General features: G+C 42.9%; 1 protein-coding gene across 2 annotated transcripts in view; it reads right to left on the bottom strand.

Moving 5' to 3' along the window:
- ENOX1 (ecto-NOX disulfide-thiol exchanger 1) overlaps positions 1 to 25138 on the bottom strand; it is a 271832-nt gene that overhangs the window by 11715 nt on the left and 234979 nt on the right. For both annotated transcript variants that reach the window (XM_042924563.1, XM_042924649.1), the window contains one exon: positions 11369 to 11471. In XM_042924563.1, coding sequence (XP_042780497.1) covers positions 11369 to 11471 — 103 coding nt within the window. The remainder of the gene's footprint in view (positions 1 to 11368; positions 11472 to 25138) is intronic.

Here is a 25138-nt window from a genome sequence, read left to right as displayed (position 1 = left end):
TGTTGCTGGTGTTTAAAGGGAACCGGCTTACTCTCTCCTCCCTGCTGTAATTTACAAGATCATTTTAAAAGGTCCAGGAATGGATGGTTTGGCTGGAGTCTGAGTATAAATCAGAAGTCTTTTCCATTGTGAAAATCAACTGTCAACATTGTACTGACAAATGAAAAGCCGGGGGTTGGTGTCGGGGCTGAAGTGAAAGCATTACCTCTCTATCCTCCCTGCTCCTAGATCCAAAATCAAAATAGTGAAAATGAGGACGTCGACTTCATAGACTGTATGCTGCTGTTTGTTATGAAACGGTGTTCAGACTGACATTGTTTGAGTTCTCTTTTAAGTCCTCACATTGTTTATTGGGAAATTCTGATGCCTGAGAGCTGAAAGTCAAAAAAAGAGCTGCATTTGTTTGACATGCAGGTGGAGTGAGCCCTAGACGAGCACATCGTTCTTGCACCAGGTCACCCTGGGAATCGCAGGCTGACCCTGGATTGATCTGGGATAGGGTCTCATGGCCTCCTGACCTCCTGTGTGATGCTTGGGATGCTCTGGGACGAGTGCCAGCATTTAAAGAAAAACTCCCAGTTTAGCTTTAGTCCGAGGACAGAGAACTGAAGTGTCTAGACCACTGCTCTCAAAGACCTGTCTTCAGAACACTGCTTATATGAGGTTTGTACTGGTTTACAGTGAAATGAGGAAGAGAGAAATAATTAATCGTATTTCTCCATAATGCTAAAACCTCAGTTTTCAGAGACCTGTTTTTCTTGCGATGTAAAGAACTACCATTTAAAAAAAAATGTTTGTTTTGAGAGAATAAGCGTGAGCAGGGGGCACAGAGAGAGGGGGAGGGAGACTCCCAAGCAGGCTCTGCACTGTCAGCACAGAGCCTGATATGGGGCTCGATCTCATGAACCGCGAGATCATGACCTGAGCCGGAATCAGAAGTTGGAAACTTTAACCCACCGAGCCTCCCAGGCACCCCAAGCACTACCATTTTATTCTGAAATTATATTCCTCCTTTTTTTGCTAAAATGTTCTTTTATGAAATAATGCAAGTGGTAAAAGGTAATATTGATAGTTTTAATATCTTTAAGTGGCAAATAGCCATTTTAATACACTTAAGTGGAGTTGTTTTATTCCCCTCCTTCCAGTTTGTTAATTTCCATTTTAAATTTATAGATCTGGCAACTACTTCCCTGTGTCTTTGAAATTCTCAAATCTGGTGAAGTGACACTGTAAGTAATTCTGTTACTAATGAGTTCGAGTATAGAAGCTCATGAAGGACTTAAAAAATAAGTTTTTTTTTAAAATAACACTTTTATTTGCATTTGTTAAGTGAGAGAGAGGGGGCAGAATTCTTTTTTTTTTTTTATGTTTATTTATTTTTGAGAGAGAGAGAGAGAGAGAGAAAGCACAAGCAGGGGAAGGGCAGAGAGAGAGGGAGACACAGAATCTGAAGCAGGCTCCAGGCTCTGAGCTGTCAGCACAGAGCCCGATGCGGGGCTTGAACTCACGAACTGTGAGATCGTGACCTGAGCCAAAGTTGGATGCTTAACCAACTGAGCCACCCAGGGGCCCCGAGGGGGCAGAATTCTTAAGGGGAAACTCCTGTTTCAGGATGGTGAATGGGGTTCTCCTTGCTGTCCCAAGCTGAGGACAGGTGGCACTACGTCCACTAGTTTTCACAGGGAGCCTCCAATAAATGGTAGGCAGACCCCTCAATCCCCCATTAGGAGACAAGGGGGAAGAAGGAGCAGTCACCTCTGGCTTTGTGAGGAGGCGAGGGTGTTCCTTTCTTCTCCTGGCACACAGGTTCCCCCAGGCAGGGGAGGGGGAAGCTCTGAGAGAGTGGCTCACAGAGCCAAGAGGGGTGCTGCAAGATGCGGGCAGCATTCGCTTCCTTGGTTGGATGTCGGCTTAGGCAGCAGACTGACCGGTCAGCCTTTGGGGTGACAAGGATGTGTGGTTTTCCACCAGGGTAAGGGAGCATCTTAGACGGTGGGGAGGCTTGAGCAGTCTTACGAGTAAACCACCCCAAAGGCCCCAGCAAATAGAGAAAGACATTTTTCATATTAATCTCTCTACCAGACGGAGACTTAGCACCATCTCCTAGATAACCCACAGGCTCTCCTGTAAACATCTATGGAAGGTGGTGCGAAGTTAAATGTCTTCAGCAGTATAAACGGAACGAGTCAGAAGAGGATGTGTGTGGGCGATGGGGGAGAAGTTGATGACTTTAGGCGAGGAGACGAGGTGTTAAAAGAGGAAATTTAGGGATACCAGTAATGGGAGGACCTGGGGTGGCTGCTTTTGTTGCCTCTGTGAGCTGGGTATCTCTCTGTGTGCACACTCCCTCACTGGTAACGGTCTGTCTGCCGGGCCCAGTCTTGGGTTCCCCAGGGAACTCTGCCCTCAGAAAGTCTTTGTGTATTCTGGCTCAGTATTGGCAATAGAGTATACATGTACAATAAGTGTATATTGAATGAATTTATCCTCTAGAACTAAGACTAGCCAGTATACTTGTTTAAAATTTCTACCGTTCTATTATAGGTAAATGGGGATAAATAAGAACGTTAAAAATGGCTACAGTACTGACTGGTGATGGGGCAGTCTTTCAAAGATCAGGTAACTTTGAGACATTATTCACTCCTGATTCCTTCCCTATTATGGATTCAGAAGGACAGAGCAACCTGAATGTTTTGGTCATGGAAACTTTTTATTTATTTTATAACTTTAATTTTTTGTTTTTTTAATTTATTATTTTTTAATTTACATCCAAGTTAGCATGTAGTGCAACAATGATTTCAGGAGTAGATTCCTTAATGCCCCTTACCCATTTAGCCCATCCTCCCTCCCACAACCCCTCCTGTAACCCAGTGTTCGTTTTCCATATTTAAGTCTCTTATGTTTTGTCCCTCTCCCTGTGTTTATATTATTTTTTGTTTCCCTTCCCTTATGTTCATCTGTTTTGTATCTTAAAGTCCTTATATGAGTGAAGTCATGATATTTGTCTTTCTCTGACTGGTTAATTTCGCTTAGCATCATACCCTCCAGTTCTATCCACGTAGCTGCAAATGGCAAGATTTCATTCTTTTTGATTGCCGAGTAATACTCCATTGTATACATATACCACATCTTCTTTATCTATTCATCCATTGATGCACAGTTGGACTCTTTCCATACTTCGGCTGTTGTTGATAGTGCTGCTATAAACATGGGGGTGCATGTGCCCCTGTGAAACAGCACACCTGTATCCCTTTGATAAATAGTAGTGCAATTGCTGGGTCGTAGGGTAGTTCTATTTTAATTTTTTGAGGAATCTCCATACCGTGGAAACTTTTTATTTAAATTCTTTTGCTTGGGGTGCCTGGGTGGCTCAGTGGGTTAAGCATCCGACTTTGGCTCAGGTCATGATCTTACGGTTAGTGGGTTTGAGCCCCGTGTTGGGCTCTGTGCTGATAGCTCAGAGCTGGGAGCCTGCTTCAGATTCTGTGTATCTCTCTCTGCTCCTCTCCTGCTTGCGCATGCTCTCTCTCTCTCTCACACAAAAATAAACATAAAAAAAGTTAAAAAAAGTCTTTTGCTCATAAAATTAAGGGGAAAATGCTTATATGATTTCTATATATCTTTCTAAAATCAGTGCAGAAATCCTGACCCACTCATGAATAGCTTTCCTTAGGAGGATATTCAAAATGATCACTGTAGTAGCTGATATTAATAAGCCATTAGCTTTTCTTTATAAAAGTAGAACTGTTGCCACTAGATTCATTTGGGGCCAAAATAGGTAGTTAAATAAAAGCTTCCCAAGCTTTTCACATGGATGGCAACTAAGCTTTTCAGTATTGCTAGAGATACAGCAGAAATGGGAAACATTAGTCATATCCTCCTGTTCCTTACTCCCACCCTTACCGCTGCCCATCACAGTATCATCACAGGCGCATTAGTCATGCTGAGAAAATGTAGTTTCTAGGCCCTGGTTTTGGATTGGATTCATTGGGCGGGGTGAGGTGGGGCTTCCTGAATAATCAACTAAAGCCTCTTTGTCGTTCCTTTAAAAGAACTGGAATATTTCCTGAGAATGGAAAAACAGATAGATACAACTCATGATCTAATGAAAAATGCTACCAACCCAGAAGATGGAGACTGTTTTATGGTCCTCTGGGAGGCATCTAAAGGCTTGGTAAAAAGAAACACTAACAACAGAGGGTGGAGAACTTAGCCATTGATGAACTGGTGGATCTCCAAAGGGATAGACGCAACTGTTGGTCTTGGCTGTTTCCATGGAGAAGCAGAAGTCTCCATATTTAAAGATGGGTTTTCCAACCAGGAAAATACAACTGTAAGTAGCTAATTTAAGAAAATAAAAAAGGAGTGGAGGAGGCTGTCAGAACTCAAACTTTCTGCACGTCCCAGGGCCTTAAAAATGACTCTAGAAGGACATACAAACCAGCTCAGTACAACCGGTGGCAAGCCCCTCATGAGGAAGGCCATTTAAACAGGCTCATGAAAGCGTTTTGAGCTTTCTCCATGAAAATCATCGAGTTTTTTCCCATTTTTAGACCTCACTAAGACTAAGGAAGCAGCATTTAAATTAGCCAAATAGTGCTAGATTTTTACTGCTTCGTTCATTCATTCTTAAACATTTCCTTACCAGCAATTAGGTGCCAGGGACACTGCACTGCACAAGACAGACAAGCTTCCTGCTCTTGGGGAATTTACATTCTAGGTAAGTAACACAGGATAAACACAAAGATTAAAAATAAAGGGAATATTTTCAGATAGTGGTAAACATAGTGAAGAAAGCACAACAGGTTCAAGCTTGGTGGAGTGTTACTCTATCCCGGGAAGTTGAGTGAAGGTAAAGTCTCCTGGGTCAGATGAGAAGGAGCCAGCCACAGACAGCCTGGGGAAAGATTTTTCCAGAATGTGCAAAAGACCTGAGGTGGAAATGAGCTGGCAGCTGGCAGGAACAAACTTGGCCTGAGAGTGGTACAGCAGGCATTTAGAGGGAGGTGGGGAGCCAGATCATGGAAGGCCTTGAATGAGTGTGATGTGTTTTGGCTTAAATTCTAAATATAGCAGGAAACCAACAGAAGAGTTCCAAGTAGGGGCATGATATGATCTGAATTGCATTTTTAAAACTTCCTTCAAGCTTCTGTCTGGTGAATAGATGAAAAGGGAATTGAGAGGCCATTTAGAAGTGTCTGCACAAGACCCGAAGTGGTAAGTAGTGATTTGGGCCAAAGAGCAGTGAAGGAGAGCTGAAGGGCGACACGTGAGTGGCATAGTCTTGGGAGGAGGAGTCCTCGATTTGGCTTGAGCCTGGTGGTACCATTTTCTCAGACGGGAGTACTAGGGGAGGAGCATACGAGGGCAGAGGAAAGGGCGGAGTCCAGAGTTCTGTTTTGGCCTCACTAGATTTGAGATGTCCACTAGCATCTACGTGGAGATCCCAAATGCTTTCTGGAGATGGTATACATGTGTGAATCAGTGGCAACAAACAGGGATTTGAAACCCAAGCACTTCTTGACTGAACTCTGAAGAAGCCCCAGATTTAGAGGTTAAGCTGAGGAAAACTCACCAAAGGAATCTGGGAGGGAGTGATCAGTAAGAAAAAATGGCGTCACGATAGCTAAGAGAAGGAACTTCTACTCACAAGATGTGGCTAGTCAGCTGTCTAAAGTGCAGATGACAAGTGGAGGGAGTTGAGAAATTGGCAGCATGAAGTTCTCTCGTCACGCTGACGAAACCACTTCAGGGTGAGGGTGCAAGTTATACCCGAGTGGGCCGGAGGGGAGGGGAGGAAAGGAAATGGGGGCTGTTAGTATAGATGGGACTTTGGAAAAGTCATGCTTAGATAGGGAGCAGGGACACGGGCTGTTGGAGTGAAGACAAGTCTCCCTTCTTTTTTTGTTCTAAAGGTATGAGGTAGGAGAGTTCAAGTTACTATGCGGATGTTATCAGCATCTGCTTACAAATACGATCACTGCCTAAAGGGCAGTGCCCCTTTCGTAATCGTCCTCATAGATTACAGACTATTGAGTTGAGAAAGACCATCTAATCAGACCTCCTAACTTGATACGACATGAAGAATTAGACCCACAGTGGATGATTTGCCCAGTGAATCATGCCTCCGTCCACAAATACTCAGGATGCTCCTTCCCAGTGCATTCTCCTTGAGGTGAATGAGAAATGGCATCCTACCAGAACATTCTCCCCTTCCTCAGGCTGCTTGGAGTTTCACTCCAAACTCTGTGTCAGCTTAGAAAGTTCTGGCTGAGATTAGCTTTCCCTACATGCACACTAGCTGACAGTCTCCTGGGAAACTTCAGAAAACCCTGAGACCTATCAGCTTACTGGGGGAGGGGGCATCCCAGGGATTTCTAGGAATGTAAGCTCTGCCGAGGAACAGCTATCTCTCCAGAGACACTTATATCATGCCGGAAACCGGCAGAGGCCTGACCGTAAGCCAGCCGGAAATATTCTTGCTTCATTTTGCAGCCCATAAGGCTTCAGGGACACCGGGCTGGAGAGGCAGCAGGGAGGATGCCCTGTGAAATCTGGGTTTCCCACTAAGCCCCGAGCCTGTGGTTATCCTGAGCAGCTGCAGCGTGATAAAGCATTGTGGGAATCGGGGAGATTCCACTGTGAGCAAGTGGTAGGAGAGTGATCCCACACTGTGATTTGGTCCGAAGCTTCTCTGTGCCTCGGAAGGCTGAAAAGCTTTAATTTTCCAAAGAGCAGTTTGTTCCACTTTTCTGGTGAGTACCGTACCTGATCTTGTACGGTTAGTTTATTTAATGTAAAGAAAAAAAAAAAATGTCTGTTGGTCTTACTTTAACTAAACTCCTGAGACTGTATCAGTTGTTCCTTGTGTCTGAAATGGCCTTGACAACTCCCTCATTTGACCACAGAGAGTCTATGCATCCCTTTAGGACTCGTTCAACTGTCCTTTCTTCCGAGAAGGCATAAGTAGCCCTTTCTCTGTGCTTCTGATTTTAGTCCAAAGCATATTTCATTGCCATTCACTGCTTTCTCACTAGTCTATGAGCTGAGGGAAGAGATCATCTTATCACCACCATCAGCGAACACAGGTTTGGGCAGATGGCAGGCTGGTAGTTCTTCAAACGTGGTCCCCCAAGTGCCTGTTTCAGTATCACCTCGGATGTTAGTTTTCTAATGAACAGAGTCCCTGTGTGTGGGGCCAGAGACTGTGCCTTTTAAACAGGCTGCCGAGATGATTCTTTTCCACAAGGAAGGCTGGTAATTTTTATAGTAGGCTCTTGACAAATGTTTGTTGATTTATTGATATGGACATTTGTGTCTCAGAAACAAGATTTAGGTCAATGACTCATTCTTTATGGTCAGTAGCTTCCAGAGAAGCACGCACTTCCCAGATTACTTTTCTCAGGTGTGGCCTAAATATAGCCTCAATTCCAGTCACTGAAAACACCAAAACATCACCATTTAACCTTCTTTACGTGTATTTCTCTCTAGTCCATTCATCTGCTTCCTAATACTCATGTATTTAGGGGAGCATTCCAATTCTGATATAGACAGGCTGTGCGCAGATGTGTGAAATGGTGACAGCGATAGAAATGGGGCGTTGGGGGTGGGGGGGGTGATGGAAAGCAGCATCCTGGCCATCTGTACTATGTACGTCCTGATTTGTAGCGGAGTCAGGATGATCTGGAAAGACGTGTGCCTTACCACTAAGAATTTGGGGACGGTTCTCAGGAGTCGGGGGGGAGTTGTGCAGAACAGATACTTTATGAACAGAGCTGTTGAGAAGGTTCTGACCATACCTGGATGGGACTTACAGTGATGACTAGCATTGGGAGGGTGTCAATCAGGGCTCCTAGGACTGGACATCTACTGTGTTCGAATTACTTAAAAAGAAAGAGAAGATCGAGTGATACAGACCCAGAGGTACACTGTTAGCATCTCCTCAAGGGCTCTTTGCCTATCTATAAAAATTTTCTTGACCCATTCTTCATTAACGGTGGTTAATGAGTGCATGCCAAACCCAGTGTGTAGGCCATATGTGAAGTGAACTAGCAGTTCTGGCATAGATACTAGGCTACGTCAGGCCGACCTAATGTTCCGTTACCATAGAGCTGTGAGCTGTAAACTAGTACCCTCCTTTACCCCCCCCCCCCACCATACAAATGTAATTCTTTTAGGTCCAATGATATGTTAACCTGTCTTTACGAGCATTGATTATAAGATAAATAATCCAGACGTCACAAGAATAAGGTGCTTTCCAAGGGCCCATCTGTTTTAGCAGAGTTGGAACACAGCTCTCGATCCCCATTACTTGTCAAGCAGAAAGTTGAGCAGAATGATGGAACTCTCAAGGGACAGGCACGGCGCCAAGTAATATCATCAGTGAAATCCCACTGACCTTCTGTTACGTATCCGTACCTTCCATGTCTTAAAGACTCCAATTATGAACAGGCCATGAGAATGCGTGGAAGGGATGCGTACTTTTGCCCAGATAGATGAGCGTCACAAGTAATTACAGACAGTCAGGATTGCTTGTTGTTTAGGAAGTTCTAGCCTCAGTTTTATGTTCTCTGTATATGGAATCTATCTGACAAGTGTATTTCTCACTCCCCCCCTTTCCCTTCCAGGAAATCAAGATTTGTGCCACCGTGCATTTTTATATAATATCTGTGTGTCCCAAGAGGGTGTTATCTGAATATATTTGCACATAGCATATACTACAGGTACCCAGATGTGATGAGGCTTTTGCTAATAAGTATTTCCAAATCAAGGGAGATTTTTTGCTGTGCTCCTGGGCCTTCTAGGCTAGATCAGAACAGGCCCACTGTACCCTCTATGTGGGTTTAATTATTCCAAGAGAAGATTCCAACGATACTGCAAAGAGTATTCCTAACCTTTCCAGATATATCAGAAGTCTGGAGGACTCTGGGAATCATTCTACCTATAAGTATTCCTCAGAAAAGAGTAGCTCCAGCACCAGAAACTCTTTCCTCTATCTAGCTTTGTCCAAAGCAGTTTTGGACCCCTATTCCGTCCCTGTCACAGCCCTTCTCTAGATTCCAGAAGTTGCAAGAGCGGTATTTGTGACCCCAGCATTTGAGTTTCTACAAAGTGTGAATGGCCAAACTCACTTAGCAGAGAGGCACGATTAATGGCAAGAGGCAGCTATGTCCTTCAGCAGGATCCATTCTGCCAGTCTTGGAGACTCGTTTCTACCTTGGCATTCTTCTGGACAATTACTCTCTCTCTGACTACAAAAGTAAGTATTTGGGGGGAAGGTTTGGGCAGGAAATCACAGCTGTATTAAAACTTTCATTAAGTAAAATAAAATGTCGAGGAGGAGAGGTAATGGAGAAATGAAGGGGGGAAAACCCACCTCCTAACTTTATTTTAATCAAAAACTTGGCTTTGGCCTTCTTTCTAACTAAACACTCTCATATATTGATTCAAAATGAGTGTCAGTTGTTAATACACGTAAACCAATTCAAAAGACCAGAAGTGAGCAGAAAAATCCTAGAAAATTTACAGTGGGTTCTGCCTACTGGTAATTGAAGATTCTGACTTACTAAATTTTTTCTAATACACTCGAATTTACCAATTAAAACAATTTTTGGAAATTGTTTTAATTATTTGTTTTGAGGGAGGAGCAGAGAGAGAGAGGGAGGGAGAGAGAATCCCAAGCAGGCTCCACACCATCAGCACGGAGCCTGACTTGGGGCTCGAACCTATGAACCAGGAGATCATGGTGACCTGAACCGAAACCAAGGGTCGGGCACTCTGACTGAGCCACCCAGGCGCCCCAAAACAACTTTTTTCCCCTAATACTGAAGACATCAGCAGAGTTAAGATGTTCTAAGTGTAACCTCTCATCTACTCCTATTAACCTATGGTGTGCAAAGCATATCCTTTTTAAATTTTGAGGTAGCTGATTGAAAAAAAAATGTGTGTTTGTTTGTGTAGTAACTATTTAAGAGACATTGTAAATGAACTCTGTTCTGCAAGTAAAACACATGAGGAGAAGCAATCTTTAGTGAGAGGCAGGAAATTAAAAAAAAAAAACAACAGAGACTTATTCCCATTTTTTAAAATTTCAAGTGCTCTGGATTATTCTGACTTAAAAGGGAACATTTACTGCTGATCACCATGTGCTCTGTTCATGCCCTGAATTCGTGGGGGGAGATCACAACTTTGTCATACGGAGTGGAAGAGAAACAGTTGTCGGAGTTTGACACATTTTCCAATAGAAGAAAAATCCAGTCGCCAACTACATATGGGTTCATTTTGGGTTCCTGGCACTGATAACACATCAGCATGTCTTATGAAACTTGTGCATGGCATGTTATTGCAGCTGTATATCATCAGAGAGAAAAAAAATAATTGGTTTTCCTTAGAGTATCTCGAAGTTGATGTCATATTCAATAACCCTGTAGTTGAAAAATCCATATATGATGGATGAAGTTTGGACTATCTTGAATTTAATTCCTCCTGTGCCAGCTTCTACAGGCCCTGGCGTACCTGTCATTTTGAGGTGAGTGCGTGCATTATCTAGAAAATGCAACCAGGTGTTCCTTTTGCCAGAATATGAACTATAGGAGAACAATTTGTCTCACATGTACAACAGTCTCATTCCTCACCCTTAACTATGCCAAGGAAGAGCCAGTTTCAACTTGGAACCCCACACCAGGGTCAGTGCCAAGGCGCAGTTTGAATTAGTGCTGTGCATTACAGAGTGAGGGGGACAGCTTCTCCTTCTGCAGAATGGGGACTCTGGAGACAGGCCTGAAACAGACCAGCTTCTAAAGTAGGGTCCCAGGCCCGTCACCAACATATCCTCATCAAGAACTCTTCCTTGGGAGAGTAAATACTATTTTTGGATCTGCTCATGAGGACTCTCAAAAAGAAAACATTCAGAGCTTTGTCTCTGGTCCAGACCAAAAAAAAAAAGCCAACTTAGATGTAGTCTCAAGGCCCCCATATCATCAGCATTACAGGGCTGACCTCAGGATGCAGCCTCTTGAGCCTGGGGGTCTGGCTTGATTTGGAACTTTTGGACACCCCTGGCCTCCTGTTGGAAGTGATGCGTCCATATTTTGGAATTCAGATTTGTAAAACGTGGGATGCAAAATAATCTGTCTTCTTGTACTCGGTTTTATGTTGTACAGCTGACGAACACACGTGGTTACAGAAGAGCAAACCTCCCCACCTTGGTTTATGCATCCCTAATTTGAAATGTAAGTATAATATAATCTTGACAAAGTTAATCTTACCTCTGGCCAGAGGGCAGAGCTGTCTGCATTGTTAACAACTTGGAGGTGAATTCCTTTAATATTATTTAAGACAGCAGATGAGGAAAACATAACGTCCTTACCGATTAGCAAAGCTTCTTTCTCTGATTTTAAGCCTTGGCTTCTTTTTTCCATATTGTTCTCTCGGTCTTGGTTGACCAATGCGACTGTCAACACGTTGATTTCCTATGAAGTTAAACAAAAACCACAGAGGTGTTCATGTAGATTTTGTGCATTTCAGTGAGCCACCTGGTCTTTTCAACTCTATAAAAAAAAGGTCATCACTTCCATTTATAACTGAACATCAACTCTTATAAGTAATTGATCTATGTGCTCAACAATAAAAAAGTAGTACTAAAACTTAGGCTCCTCGCCGCTGCTCCCAGAAGACCAAGTAACTATGCAAAAGTAGCAAATTTGGCATAAGTTATCTCAGGTTTCTGTCCATGTTTTGATTAATCTCTGTTAACAAAAACTATTTTATTGTAGCCACTTAAACATGCTTTTATTTCAAATATAAAAAAACTTCCCCCAAAGCATGTACGAACTGATTTATAATACTATGCTAGTAACTTGTATGTGTGTGTAGAGAAATAGGGCCTATTGGGAAGGTGAGATAGGATTGTTATTAGAAGTGTTTAAGTTGAATAAGTAGATGTCCTTATACACAACTGCAAAAGGTAGATAAATTCTTTTCTTCGGAAACTAAAAATGAAGAATTATACCACAAACCAGTAACATGTGGAACATTGAAGTTGAACTATTTTTAGTTCTTTCTGTGGTCTTTTCTGTTGAGAAACAGAGAAAAACATTTAACTCCTATTCTCCCGGACCTGATATTAGGATTCAAAATGGGGAACGATTTAATAGAAAATCAAATGCAACGATCAGAGACCTACATATATGGGATAGAATCATTAGGGTAGCCGAGGCTTGGAGGGACATTTCTCACTGAAAGATAGGTCCCAAAGAAGGATGGGCATATTGGGCAGAGAGTTAAGGATACTGTCTCTATTAGATGATGAGAAATCTGCCAGAAGGACAGAGGTTAGTAGGGAGGGACAAAGGAGGACTTAGAAGGTCTGGGCAAAAGGTTTGGCAGGTGGTACCGGGACAGGAACTGGTTACAGGGATAGACGCTGATCTAGTCAATACAACTTGACAAAATTAGCCAGATAAAAGAATAGGGAAATAGTTGGGAGCATGTTGAACCTGTAAAGAGCATAAACCCTGTCTGAAGGCATTCAAATAAAAGAAAAAGAAGAAAAAAATAACAAACCTCAGTGTATATTAATCACAAAAGATCTGGGAGCTGAATTTACCCTACGAGCTATTGCTTTGGGAATCGGGCGTAATTATAGCAATTGGCAGGGAAAAAAAAGGCTCTAAGAAATTGCAATTTGGTGAACACTTTGGAGGCTCCTCTAAAGGTCCCACTTACCTGCTGAAGATGAGTAAGGCAAAGAATCGAGGGAATCACAGCGGGGTGGTGGATTGATCAGAAGGAAAATGCTGGTTGGCTAGAGGGTACCTGAGGACTGAGGCTGACAGCGGGAGGGTGCCCATAAGGACAGGGGTCAGTATGGTCCCAGGCAAGGCTGGAGCCAGCTGCACCACTAGAGATGAAAGATGTCCTTATACTTCCCAAAAGGGATCTTGGGAATCAGCGCCGGTAGAAACATAGTCCAGAATGTTCAAACAGACTAAACCTAAAGGCTGACGTAGATGAGATCAGAAGAGGAGTTCCAGGAAAGATGTAGGGATACCCTTTGCGAGGAAACAACATGGCTGCGTTTTAAGGGCTAGAAGAGGTTTTGGAGGAAAGAGACGGAAAGACGTTACCGAGGATGATGACTGCAGCATTTAAGAACAATACAAATAATGAACCTCGGGGATTAGCGGAAACAGTATCTGTAGGAGAGGCTTATCTGTTCACAGCCTGGATGGTACCCGGAGGCCAAATGAAATTACTGGGGAGCGTTTAGCAGACAACAGGCCCACGTTAACTGACAAAACTGAGTGGGGTCCTGGAGCCATCACACAGGTGAGGATCCAGGTTTAGGAAGGGAACTGGACCCCAGGGGCAGGCAGTACATCAGGAGGCAGCAAGGGATGGCAAGGGCAGAACACGCTGAGACCACTCTAGGGTGCTGTTAGGCCTTTGTGCCCTATTCAAAGCTGGAGGGCATGTCGAGCAAGTCCCAGCAGATTCTCCAAGGCGCCGATAACCGCCTACCACTGATTGTTGCTTTGATGATGACTTAGGGTCGTGTCTATGAGGATGGAAAGAGGAGTCCTGGGAAATATCTTTGAGACCGAACGGCAGCACGTGCTCTGCTAACCACAAACGGTGTTCTCCTACATGGTCGCCGCCAGTGACTCTAGAGGGGACACGCCTCTCTGCAAGGCTTCAACAGCAATGCAGGAGGCACCCCATCACTGTGGGTTCTGCCCAGGGTACATAGGGTGCTGTTCTTTTGACTCCTCCGGCAGGGAGAAGAACTGTTCTGGGAAGAGTACAGGACCGAATGAAACCGATCAGGCAGGCTCCAAGAAGTGCCTGGATGTTGTAATAACTTGGGTGTCAAGAACCCGCTAAAGGGGAACTATCATTTCCATGATAGAGCGAGGGGTGTCTAAGCCTACTGAGAGCCTTGGGGCCACAACATCACTGGGGAAGCGGACCAACCCGTGGCCACTCAAAAGCGGTACTAATGACCAAGTGCCCTGGAGCCCAAGCCGGCCTCCGGCATGGGCTTCTGCACAACAAAAGACAGAATGGCAAGAGAGCAAAAGTGATGGGGACAGGGTAAGGAAGGGAACCCCCACCTCTGAAGCGGTGAACAGCATTGGGGAGGGACAGGACTGGGGACCTGGAACTCCTCTGTCCTTGGACACAGAGGAAAAAAAAAAGCCATGGTTTAAAAGAGCGCCGAGCTAGCTCAGTCCGTTAGCGTCCGACTCTTGATTTCAGCTTAGGTCATGATCTCACAGTTTGGAAGTTCAAGCCCCATGTGGGGCTCTGCGCTGTGTCAGTGTGGAGCCTGCTTGGAATTTTCTCTCCCACTCTCTCTGCCCCACTCATGCCATCTGTCTCTCAAAATAAACCTAAAAAAAGATTTTTTAAAAAAGAGTGACCAGCATCCCTAAGAGCCAGCCCTTCGAGCTCCACCAAATGGCGGAAGAGCTGTGGGGACACTCTCTGGGTCACAGGGACCGGAGAACAACACGGTTTATGCATAGACCAGAGGTAGGTCTGTACCCTCAGGTCCTCCAGACAAACATCAGCCCTGGATGCACTTGGGCGCACGCACACACACACACACACACACACAAAGCCGTAGTTTAAAAGAGTAGCTGGCATGAAAAACAGCCCGCTCTAGAATTCTGCTAATGGTAGGGGTAGCTGTGGGAGGGCTCTCCGGGTGGGAGGGGCTGATACACAGTCTCCGCTCACTACCCCTCCCACACACTTTGAAAGCACAGAGTGATGTCCTGGCCTGCTGCCTCAGTGAGCCCTGGACCCCTAGCCCACACCCCTACCAGCCAGCCCACCAAGGCGGCCACAGGGCGTGCACACTGGGATATCCTTAGTTAGCACTCACTACAGCTCCAGCCTTCGTGCTAAGATCACAGTCACAAGGCCCCCCAGAATGCTCAAGGCCCACACCGCTTTGGCTTCAGATGGCTGGCTAGGGCACCCCCCGTGTAGAGCACTCCAGAATGTTTTGGCTGACATGTGCTTGAGATCCAGTTGCCCTGCCAGGGTGCCCCAAACCCCAGTCCGTGCCTGCATCAGTTCCAGTCATCCCATCAGGGCGCCCCCTGTGCAGAGCACCCCAACACTCCTTTGCCCACATTGGCCTTGGCTTTGGTTGCCCGACCAGGGAACCCCCTGCATGGAGTACCCAGAGACACCTCAGATCGCACCAAATTTATGAAAGCTGTCCTGCCAGGGCACTCTCTGCACAGAACACCCCAGAACCTCCTGGCCTGTACCCCACCTCAACGCCATCCCCTCCTTCGGGGCATCCTCTGCCGAGAGTCCCGAAACATCCCGGTTTACATCCACTTCAGCTTCAGCCATCCTGCCAACATGCCCCCTGGGCTTCGAGCCCCAGGTCCCCCTGGTTTGCACCCACTTTAGTTCCAGCTACACTGTCAAGGAAGGCTCTGTGCAGAAAACTCTGGGAACTCCCGGCACCCACACTGCCTTAGCTCCAGCCACGCTGCTAGGGCACCCCTTGCACAGGGTGCCCTGGACTTCCCGGGTCACACCCATTTCAGCTGTCTTGCCAGGTGCCCTCAGCGCACAGAATCCTAGGATACCCTGGCCCGCATCCGCTTCAGCTGTCCAGACATGACACTCTCTGTGTGGAAAGCCCTGGGGTCCCCAGCCCATGCCCGTCACAGCTCAAGCCAGCCAGCAGAGATCGCCAAGCACATACCATCTACCTGGAGGATGACCATATACAGGATAATTCCTTCAGGTTTAGGAGAAGTAACTGTTACACCTAATCCACAGAAACAAACACAGAATGTTAAGCAAAACAGGGAGACAGAGGAATATGCTCCAAAATAAAGAACAAGACAAACCCTCAGAAAAAGAACTACATGAAATGGAGACAGGCAATATGCCTGATAAAGACTTTAAAGTAATGATCATAAAAATGCTCACTGGGCTGGCGAGAAGAGTGCAAGAATTCAGTGGGGCCTTTAATAATGAGATAGAAAACGTAAAAAACAACCAATCAGGATTGAATACAATCACTAAAATAAAAACCACAGTAGAGGGAATCAATGGTAGATTATCAGATGCGGGAAGAATATGTCAGCGATCTGGGAGGTAGGGTACTGGAATGCACACAAGCTGAAAAGCAAAACAGAAACGAATTAAAAAAATGAAGGCAGGTTAAGGGATCTTTTGGACAACACTCAGCAAACAAACATTTGCATTATTGGGGTCCCTGAAGGAGACAGAGAAAGGGGTAGAAAATTTATATGAAGAAATAATAGCTGAAAACTTCCCTAACCTCGGGAAGGAAACAGACATCTAGGTCCAAGAAGCACGGGACATTTCAAACAAGATGAACTCAAGGAGGTCCACACCATGACACATAATGATTAAAATGTCAAAGGCTAAAGATAAAGAGAATTTTAAAAGCAAGAGAGAAGCAAAAAATTTCCTAGAAAGGAAATAAAGCCCTATAAAGTCTTATGAGATTGTCAGCTGGGGGCGCCTGGGTAGCTCAGTTGGGTAAGTGTCCAACTTCAGATCATGGTCTCATGGTGTGTGGGTTCGAGCCTTGTGTTGGGGTCTGTGCTGACAGCTCAGAGCCTGGAGCCTGCTTCTGATTCTGTGCCTCCCTCTGTCTCTGCCCCTCCCTCACGCATACTCAGTCTCTCTCTCTCTCTCTCTCAAAAATAAACATTGAAAAAAATTAAAATACTGTCAGCTGATTTTTTCAGCAGGAACTTTGCAAGCCAGCATGGAGTGCCATGATATAATCAAAGTGCTGAAGGGAAAAAACCTACAGTGGAGAATACTTTACCTGGCAAGGTTATGATTCAAATTTGAAGGAAGGGAAAAGTGTTTCCCAAACAAAAGATAAAGGAGTTTATCACCACTAAACCAGCCATAGAAGAAATGTTAAAGGGACTTCTTTAAGTGGAAAAGAAATGGCCACATGAGCTGTAATAAAATATGAATAAAAAGATACAAAATATAATAGAATATACATAAAACATGGAGAAGGGAGTAAAAAGGGAAGAGAAGGGGAGAAAAGAATTTTTTTTCTTCTTTTAAGAATATGTCTGAACTTAAATGACCATTAAATTAACATAGACTGCTATTTACTTAGGATATTATATATAAACCTCCTGGTAACCATAAACCCAAAACCTATCATACATACACAAAAAATAGAGTAGCCAAACATATGACTACAAAAACTCATCAATCATGAAGAAAGACAGCAAGAGAAGAAAAAGACAACTAGAAAACAATTAACATAGTGGCAATAAATATATACCTATCAATTAAATGAGAATGGCCTAAATGCTCCCATAAAAGCAGAGCGAGTGGCAGAAAAGATAAAAACAAAACAACAATGAAACACAAGACCATCTAAACACCGCCTACAAGAGACTCACCTCAGACCTAAAGACATACAGCGTGAAAGTGAAGGCGATGGAAAAAAAACATTTACCATGCAAATCAAAACAAAACAAAACCCAAACAAGACAGAACAAAGCTGAGACAGCAATGCTTGCATCAAGACAAAACAGACTTTAAGACAAAGACTATAATGAGACAGAGAAGGGCATTACCTAATGATAAAAGGATCATTGCAACAAGACGATAAAACAATTATACATATCTATGTAGCCGACACTGGAGCACCTAAATACATAAAACAAATGTTAAGGAACATAAAGAGAGACTGTGATGGTAATACAATAGTTAGGGGGCTTTAACACCCCACTCACATCAATGGATAGATATCCAGGCAGAAAATCAATAAAGATACAGTGTCTTTGACACGTAAGGCCAGATGGACATAACAGATATATACAGAACATCTATCCAAAAACAACAGAATACACATTCTTTTCAAGTGCACATGCAACATTCCCCAGAATAGATCGCATGAGGTCACAAAGCAAGTCTCAACAAATTTAAGAAGGTCAAAATCATACTATGCATCTTTTCTGACCACGATGGTATGAAACTGGGAATAAATCACAAGAAAGACACTGGAAAAAACAAACACATGGAAATGAAACAACATGATACTAAACAACCAACGGGTCAGTAAAGCAAACAGGGAAGAAATAAAAATTTACATTGGAGACAAATGAAAATTAAAGCACAACAGTCCAAAATTTGGGGGATGCAGTGAAAGCAGTTCTAAGAGGGAAACGAGTGACACAGGCTGACCTCAGGAAACAAGAAAAAAGCTCAAATCAACAATCTAACCTTACATCTAAGGAAACTGGAAAAGAGAACAAAGCCCAAGGTGAGTAGAGGGAAGGAAATGATAAAAGATCAGGGCGGAAATAAATAACATAGAGACTGACTGACTGAATGAAACCGAGAGTTGTTTGTTTTTGTTTTTGTTTTTTTTTGAGAAAATAAACAAAATTGATAAACCTTTAGCCAGACTCATCAAGAAAAAAAAGAGAAGGACCCAAATAAATGAAATCAGAGATGAGCGAGAAGACCTGATGCCACAGAAATCAAAAGGCTTATAAGAGAATACTATGAAAAATTACATGCCAACAACTTGGATAACTTCGAAAAAATGGATAATTTCTAGAAACATAATAATCTTTCAAGACTGAATCAGGAAGAAATAGAAAATCTGAACAGACTGATCACTAGTAACAAAATTGAATCAGGAATGAAAAAAACTACCAAAAAATAAAAGTCTAGGAGCAGAAGGATTCACAGATGAATTCTGCCAAACATTTAAATAAGAGTTAATACATATTCTTGTCAAACTATTCCAAAAATAAAAGAGGAAGGAAAGCTTCCAACTATATTCTATGAGGCCAACATTGCCCTGGTATCCAAATCAGACATACACCAGAAAAAACAGAAAACTACAGGCCAATATCCTTGATGGACATTGATGCAAAATCCTCAACAAAGTATTAGCAAACCACATTCAAGAATACATTAAAAGAATCATTCACGACAATCAAGTGGGGTTTACTTTGGGGATGCAAGGATGGTTCAGTAGTCACAAATCAATTAACATGATATATCACATCAACAAAACAGGATAAAAAAAATCATAGGATCATAGTAGAAGCAGAAAAGCAGTTGACAAAATTAAACATCCACGATTGATAAAAATTCTCAACACAGTGGGTGTAGAGAGAACAGACCTCAAGATAATAAAGGCCATATATGAAAAACCCACAGTTAACATCATATTCGATGGGGAAAAACAGAGCTTGTCCTCTAAGATCTGGAACTGGACCACTTTTATTCAACATAATACTGGAAGTCCTAGCCATAGCAGTCAGTGAAGAAATAGGGATCCATATTGGTAAAGAAGAAGTTAAACTGTTTGCAGATGACCTACTACTATATATAGCAAATCCTAAAGACTCCACCGAAACACTACTAGAAGTAATAAATGAATTCAGTAAAGTGGCAGGATACAAAAGTGATACCCAGAAATCAGCAGTGTTTCTATACACTAATAATGAACTAGCACAAGGAGAAATCAAGAAATAACTCCATTTACAATTGTGCCAAAAAGAATAAAATGCCTAGGAATAAACTTATCCAAGAAAGTGAAGGACCTGTACTCTATAAAACACTGATGAGAGAAACTAAAGATGACACAAACAAACAGATGTGGTTTTAGAAGAATATTTTTAAATGTCCATACTACTCAGGGCACTCTACAGATTTAGTGCCCCCCCCCCGCCATTAAAATACCAACAGTATTTTTCACAAAACGAGAATACTCATAAAATGTGAATGGAATCAGAGAAGACTTTGAATAGCCAGAGCAGTCTTGAGAAACAAAAAGTTAGAGGTCTTAGAATTCCAGATTTCAAGAGATACTACAAAACTACAGCTTTTGAAACAATATGGTACCGGCACAAAAACAAATATATAAATCAAGGGCACAGAATAGACAGCCTCAAAAGAAACCCACACTTACATGGTAAATTAATCTATGACAAAGGAGGCATGAATATACAGCAGGGGGGAAAAAAAAAAACACTGGACCACTTCCTAACACCGTACACAAAAATAAACTCAAATGGATTAAAGACCTAAATATGAGACCTGAAACCTAAAATGTAAAAATCCTAGAAGAAAACACGGGCAGTAAATTCCCAAACATTGGCCTTAGCAACATTTTTTATAGATATGTCTCCCATGGCAAGTGAAACAGAAGCAAAAATAAACTATTGGGACTGCATCAAAATAAAAAGCTCTGGTACAGTGAAGGAAACTAACAACAAAACAAAAAAGGCAACCTACTCAATGGGAGAAGATACTCGCAAATGATATATCCCAAAAAGGCTTAATATCCAAAATATATGAAGAACTTACACAGCTCAACACCAAAAACCCTCCAAACAATCCTATTTAAAAATGGGCAGAGGACCTGAATAGACGTTTTTCCAAAGAAGACCTATAGATGGCCAATTCTTCCAAAGAAGGCAAATAGATGGCCAATAGTCATATGAAAAAATGCTCACTATCACTAATCACCAGGGAAATGCAAATCAAAACCACAATGAGCTATAACCTCACACTTGTGAGAATGACTAAAATCAAGAACACAAGAAACGACAAGTGTTGGTGAGGATGTGAAGAAAGAGGAACACTTGTGCACCACCGGTAGAAATGTAAATTGGCATCGTCACTGTGGAAAACAGTATGGAGATTCCTCAGAAAATTAAAAATAGAAACACCTTCAGGGAAGATGGTGGAGTAAGCTCACCTTATCCCACTGATGCCACCAGAGAGGAAGCCCCACCAAAGAGGCTAGAAAGTAGAGAGACATGTTTGGGAGCTAAATGGACCCACGAGGCTATAAGCAGGAGGGAGGGAGGGACACTGTGGGTATGGAGTGGGGAGACAAATGACTCTCACCCGAGGCACCCCAGGCACAGGGAACCCGCACAGGAAAGACGAATCCCCATCCATTGGCTTTGAAAACCACAGGGGCATGATTTCATGAGTTCTTACGATTAGCAGGACTTTACTCCTGGAACTTTAAAAATCAATGGGCTCCTCTCTCTGTGAGCCAGCAAGGCAAGAGGAAACTGAGTCCATGCCCTAAAAGAGCACAAAAACAGCCCTGCAGAGATACGACACAGAAGCAGCACTTTGAAAAAAGCCTGGGGTATACGAGAGGGAGATTTGTCTATTAATCTGAGAGCATGTGCTGGAGGGGCAGGGACTGCTGGGAGGCTTCTCCAGGAACTATGGGGCTGGAGGGTACCATTGACCTGCCAGAGACATAGACACTCAGCAGCAATGGTTGTGGGAACCAGCAGTGTGCCAAACTCACTACCTAACTTGCTAACAGTGCACCCCACCCCTTGTTTTCCTGTGGACACGCCCCCTTGAGCCGGGCCTCTGCTCCCACAGCAGACCCGAAAACCTAGCTAATAGTGCATGCCCCACCCCTGCTGTTTTCTGTTGATCCGCCTCCATCCAGGCAGGTGGAGGTCACATCCCGCAGCAGACCAACAGGACCTTGCCTACACCCCCTGCCCTGGCCCCTCGCTATCCTGTGGACTCATCCCCACCAGCCCTGCAGCGGGGGTGTTATAAAAGCAGGTCCACAGCAGACGGGTGCATTTGCTAACACCGTGTGCCCTGCCCCCAAATTATCCTGCAGACGTACCCCTACAATACGCCCTTGGCCAGAGCCCATCCAAAGCCGTGCCACAAGCCTGGCAGGACACAAGCACGTGCAACAGGGGCCAGCACCGCTCCAACGTGACTCTTGCCCCAAGGAGCGTGGAAGAGAACCACACACAGCAGTCCAACTACACAGCCCCAGAAGTGGGCTGGGGGCAGACATCTGGATGGCCGCAGGCCTCACCCACCAATGAAAGCTTCTCAGGAAGCTTTCACAAGGAAAGCACCCTGCAAGTTTGGTGCTACTGGATCTCTAGCAAATGCCTGGTCTGACTCAACTCAAGCCCGGGGCAGCCCAGAATGGCCCACTAACAACATAGGGACCAAAACCCTGCCCTCAACAGGCAAAGGCAGCCATTGCAGACGACTGGACCGGAGGCACACTGCAGCTGAGACACAACAGCAGAGTGCACACAACATTCATAGGAGACGCCCCCGAAGCTCCAGGTTCTGGTGGAGAAGGGACACCGCGCTTCGTGGCACTATAGGATGTCTTCTGACGTAGCTGACATTCCAAACACACAGAAAGAGACACAGTCAGACAAAATAGGGGGGCAGAGGAATATGTCCCACATGAAAGAACAAAACAAGTCACAGCAAGGGGGCTAAACAAAACAGAGATCAGTAACGTGCCTCATAGAGAATTTAAAGGAATGATCACAAATGCATTCACTGGACTGGAGAAAAGAGTGGAGGACCTCAGTGAGACCCTTAAAAAAGAGATCGAAAGCATAAAAAAGAACCAGTCAGAGATGAAGAATTCAATAACTGAAATTAAAAATACACTAGATAGAATAAACAGATTAGGGGAAGTAGAAGAACGGATCAGTGACCTGGAGGACAGAGTAATGGAAAACAAGCTGAACAGAAGAGAGGAAAAAATAAATAAAAAATGAAAATGGACTTGGGGAACCCAGCGACACCATCAAGCATAATAACATTTGCAATATAGGGATCCCAGAAGGAGAAAAAAATAAAAAGGAACATAAAATTTATTTGAAGAAATGATAGTTGAAAATTTCCCAAATCTGGGGAAGGAAACAAAAATCCAGATCCAGGGGGCGCAGAGACAAATGTCCAGGACTAGACAGCTTCACAGGTGAGTTCTACCAAATATTTGAAGAAGAGTTAATACCTATTCTTATCAAACTGTTTCAAAAACCAGATGAGGAAGGAAAGGTTCCAAATTCATTCCAGGATAGAAGAATTACCCTGATTCCAAAGCCAAATAAAGACTGCACAAAAAAGAAAACTATAGGCCAGTATCTATGGTGAACATAGATGCAAAAATCATCAACAAAATATTAGAAATGTGAATCCAATGATACATTAAAAAAAATCATTTACCATGAAAAAAAAAATCATTCACCATGATCAATTGGATTTATTCCTGGCATGCAAGGGTAGGTCAATATTCACAAATCAGTCAATGTGATATATAAAACCAAGAGAAAGGATAAAAACCATATTATCATTTTCAATAGATGCAGAAAAAGCACTTAACAAAGTACAACATCCATTCATGATAAAAGCCGGTTTAGAGGGAACCTCAAAAGAGCAGGTTTAGAGGGAACATACCTCAATGTAGTAAAGGACATATATGAAGAACCCACAGCTAACATCATACTCAATGGTGAAAAACTGAGAGCTTTTCTCCTAAGGTCAGGAACAAGAAAAGAATGTCCACTCCACTCTCACTACTTTTATTGAACATAGTACTGTAAGTCCTAGCTACAGTAAACATAAGAGAAAGAAATAAAAGGCCTCCAAATGGGTAAGGAAGAAGTAAAACCTTCACTATTTGCAGATTACATAATATTCTTTATAAAGAAAATCCTAAGACTTAAAAAAAAAAACTACCAGAAGCGATATATGAAATAAGCAAGATTGCAGGATATAAAATCAATATACAGAAATATGTTGCATTTCTATACACTAATAATGAAGCAGCAGAAAGAGAAATTAAGCAAACAGTCTCATTTACAATTGTGTGAAAAAAGAATAAAATACCTACAAATAAACTTTACCAAGGAGATGAAACACCTGTATGTACTCTGAAAAGTATAAAATATTGATGAAAGTAATTGAAGATGATAAAAAATAATGGAAAGGCATTACATGCTCATGGGTTGGAAGAACAAATACTGTTAAAATGTTCCTACTATACAAAGCAATCTACAGATTTAATCCAATCTCTATTAAAATAGCAATAGTGTTTTTCACAGAACTAGAGTAAAGAATCCAAAAAATTTCTATGGAACCACAAAAGACCCTGAATAGCGATAGCAGCCTTGAAAAAGAAGAACAAAACTGGAGGTATCACAGTCCCAGATTTCAAGATATACTGCAAAGCTGCAGTAATCAAAGAAGTATGGTTCTGGCACAAAAACAGACACATTGATCCATAGAATAGAATAGAATAGAATAGCCCAGAAATAAGCCCACAATTATATAGTTAGTGAATATTTAATCAAGGAGGCAAAAATATCCAACAGGAAAAGTCTATTCAAGAAAAAGTGCTGGGAAAACTGGTCAGCTATATGCAAAAGAAGGAACCTGGACCACTTTCTTACACCATACACAAAAATAAACTCAAAATGGATGAAAGACATGGGAGACCTGATACCATAAAAATCTTAGATGAGAGCATAGGTAGTAATGTCCCCGACATCAGCCATAGCAACATTTTTCTAGATGTCTCCTGAGGCAAGGGAAACAAAAGGACAAATAAACAGGACTACATCAAAATAAAAAGCTTCTGCACAGAAAAGGAAACAACAAAACTAAAACACAACCTACTGAATGGGAGAAGATATTTTTAAATGACATATCTGGTAAGGGGTTATTATACAAACTATATAAAGAACTTACACAACTCAACACCCAAAAAACAAATAATCCAATTAAAAAATGGGCAGAAGAAATGAACAGACATTTCTCTAGAGAAGACATCTAGATGGCCAACAGACACAAGAAAAGTTGTTCAATATCGTTAATCATGAGGGAAATGTAAATCAGAACTACAATGACCTATCACCTCACAACTGTCACAATGGCTAACATTAACAACACAAAAAACAAGTGTTCGAGAGGGTGTGGAGAAAAAGGATCCCTCTTGCACTGCTGGTGGGAATGCAAACTGGTAAAGGCACTGTGGAAAATAATACGGAGGTTTCTCAAAAGTTAAAAAGGAACTACCCTATGATCTAGTAATTGCACTACTGGGTATTTACCCCCAAAAATACAAAAAACACTAATTCCAAGGGATATGTGCAGCCCTATGGCTATTGCAGCATTATTTACAATAGCCGAGATAGGGAAGCTATCCATCAGTTCACGAATGGATAAAGAAGAGGTGGTCTATATATACAGTGGAATATTATTCAGCCATAAAAAGAATGAAATCTTGCCATTTGCAACAACATGGATGACGATACAGAGGATCTAA

Source organism: Panthera leo, chromosome A1, assembly GCF_018350215.1.
Source record: "Panthera leo isolate Ple1 chromosome A1, P.leo_Ple1_pat1.1, whole genome shotgun sequence".
Taxonomy (NCBI): domain Eukaryota; kingdom Metazoa; phylum Chordata; class Mammalia; order Carnivora; family Felidae; genus Panthera; species Panthera leo.
The sequence above is the reverse complement of the archived record's forward strand: the minus strand, read 5'-3'. Positions and strand labels throughout refer to the sequence as shown.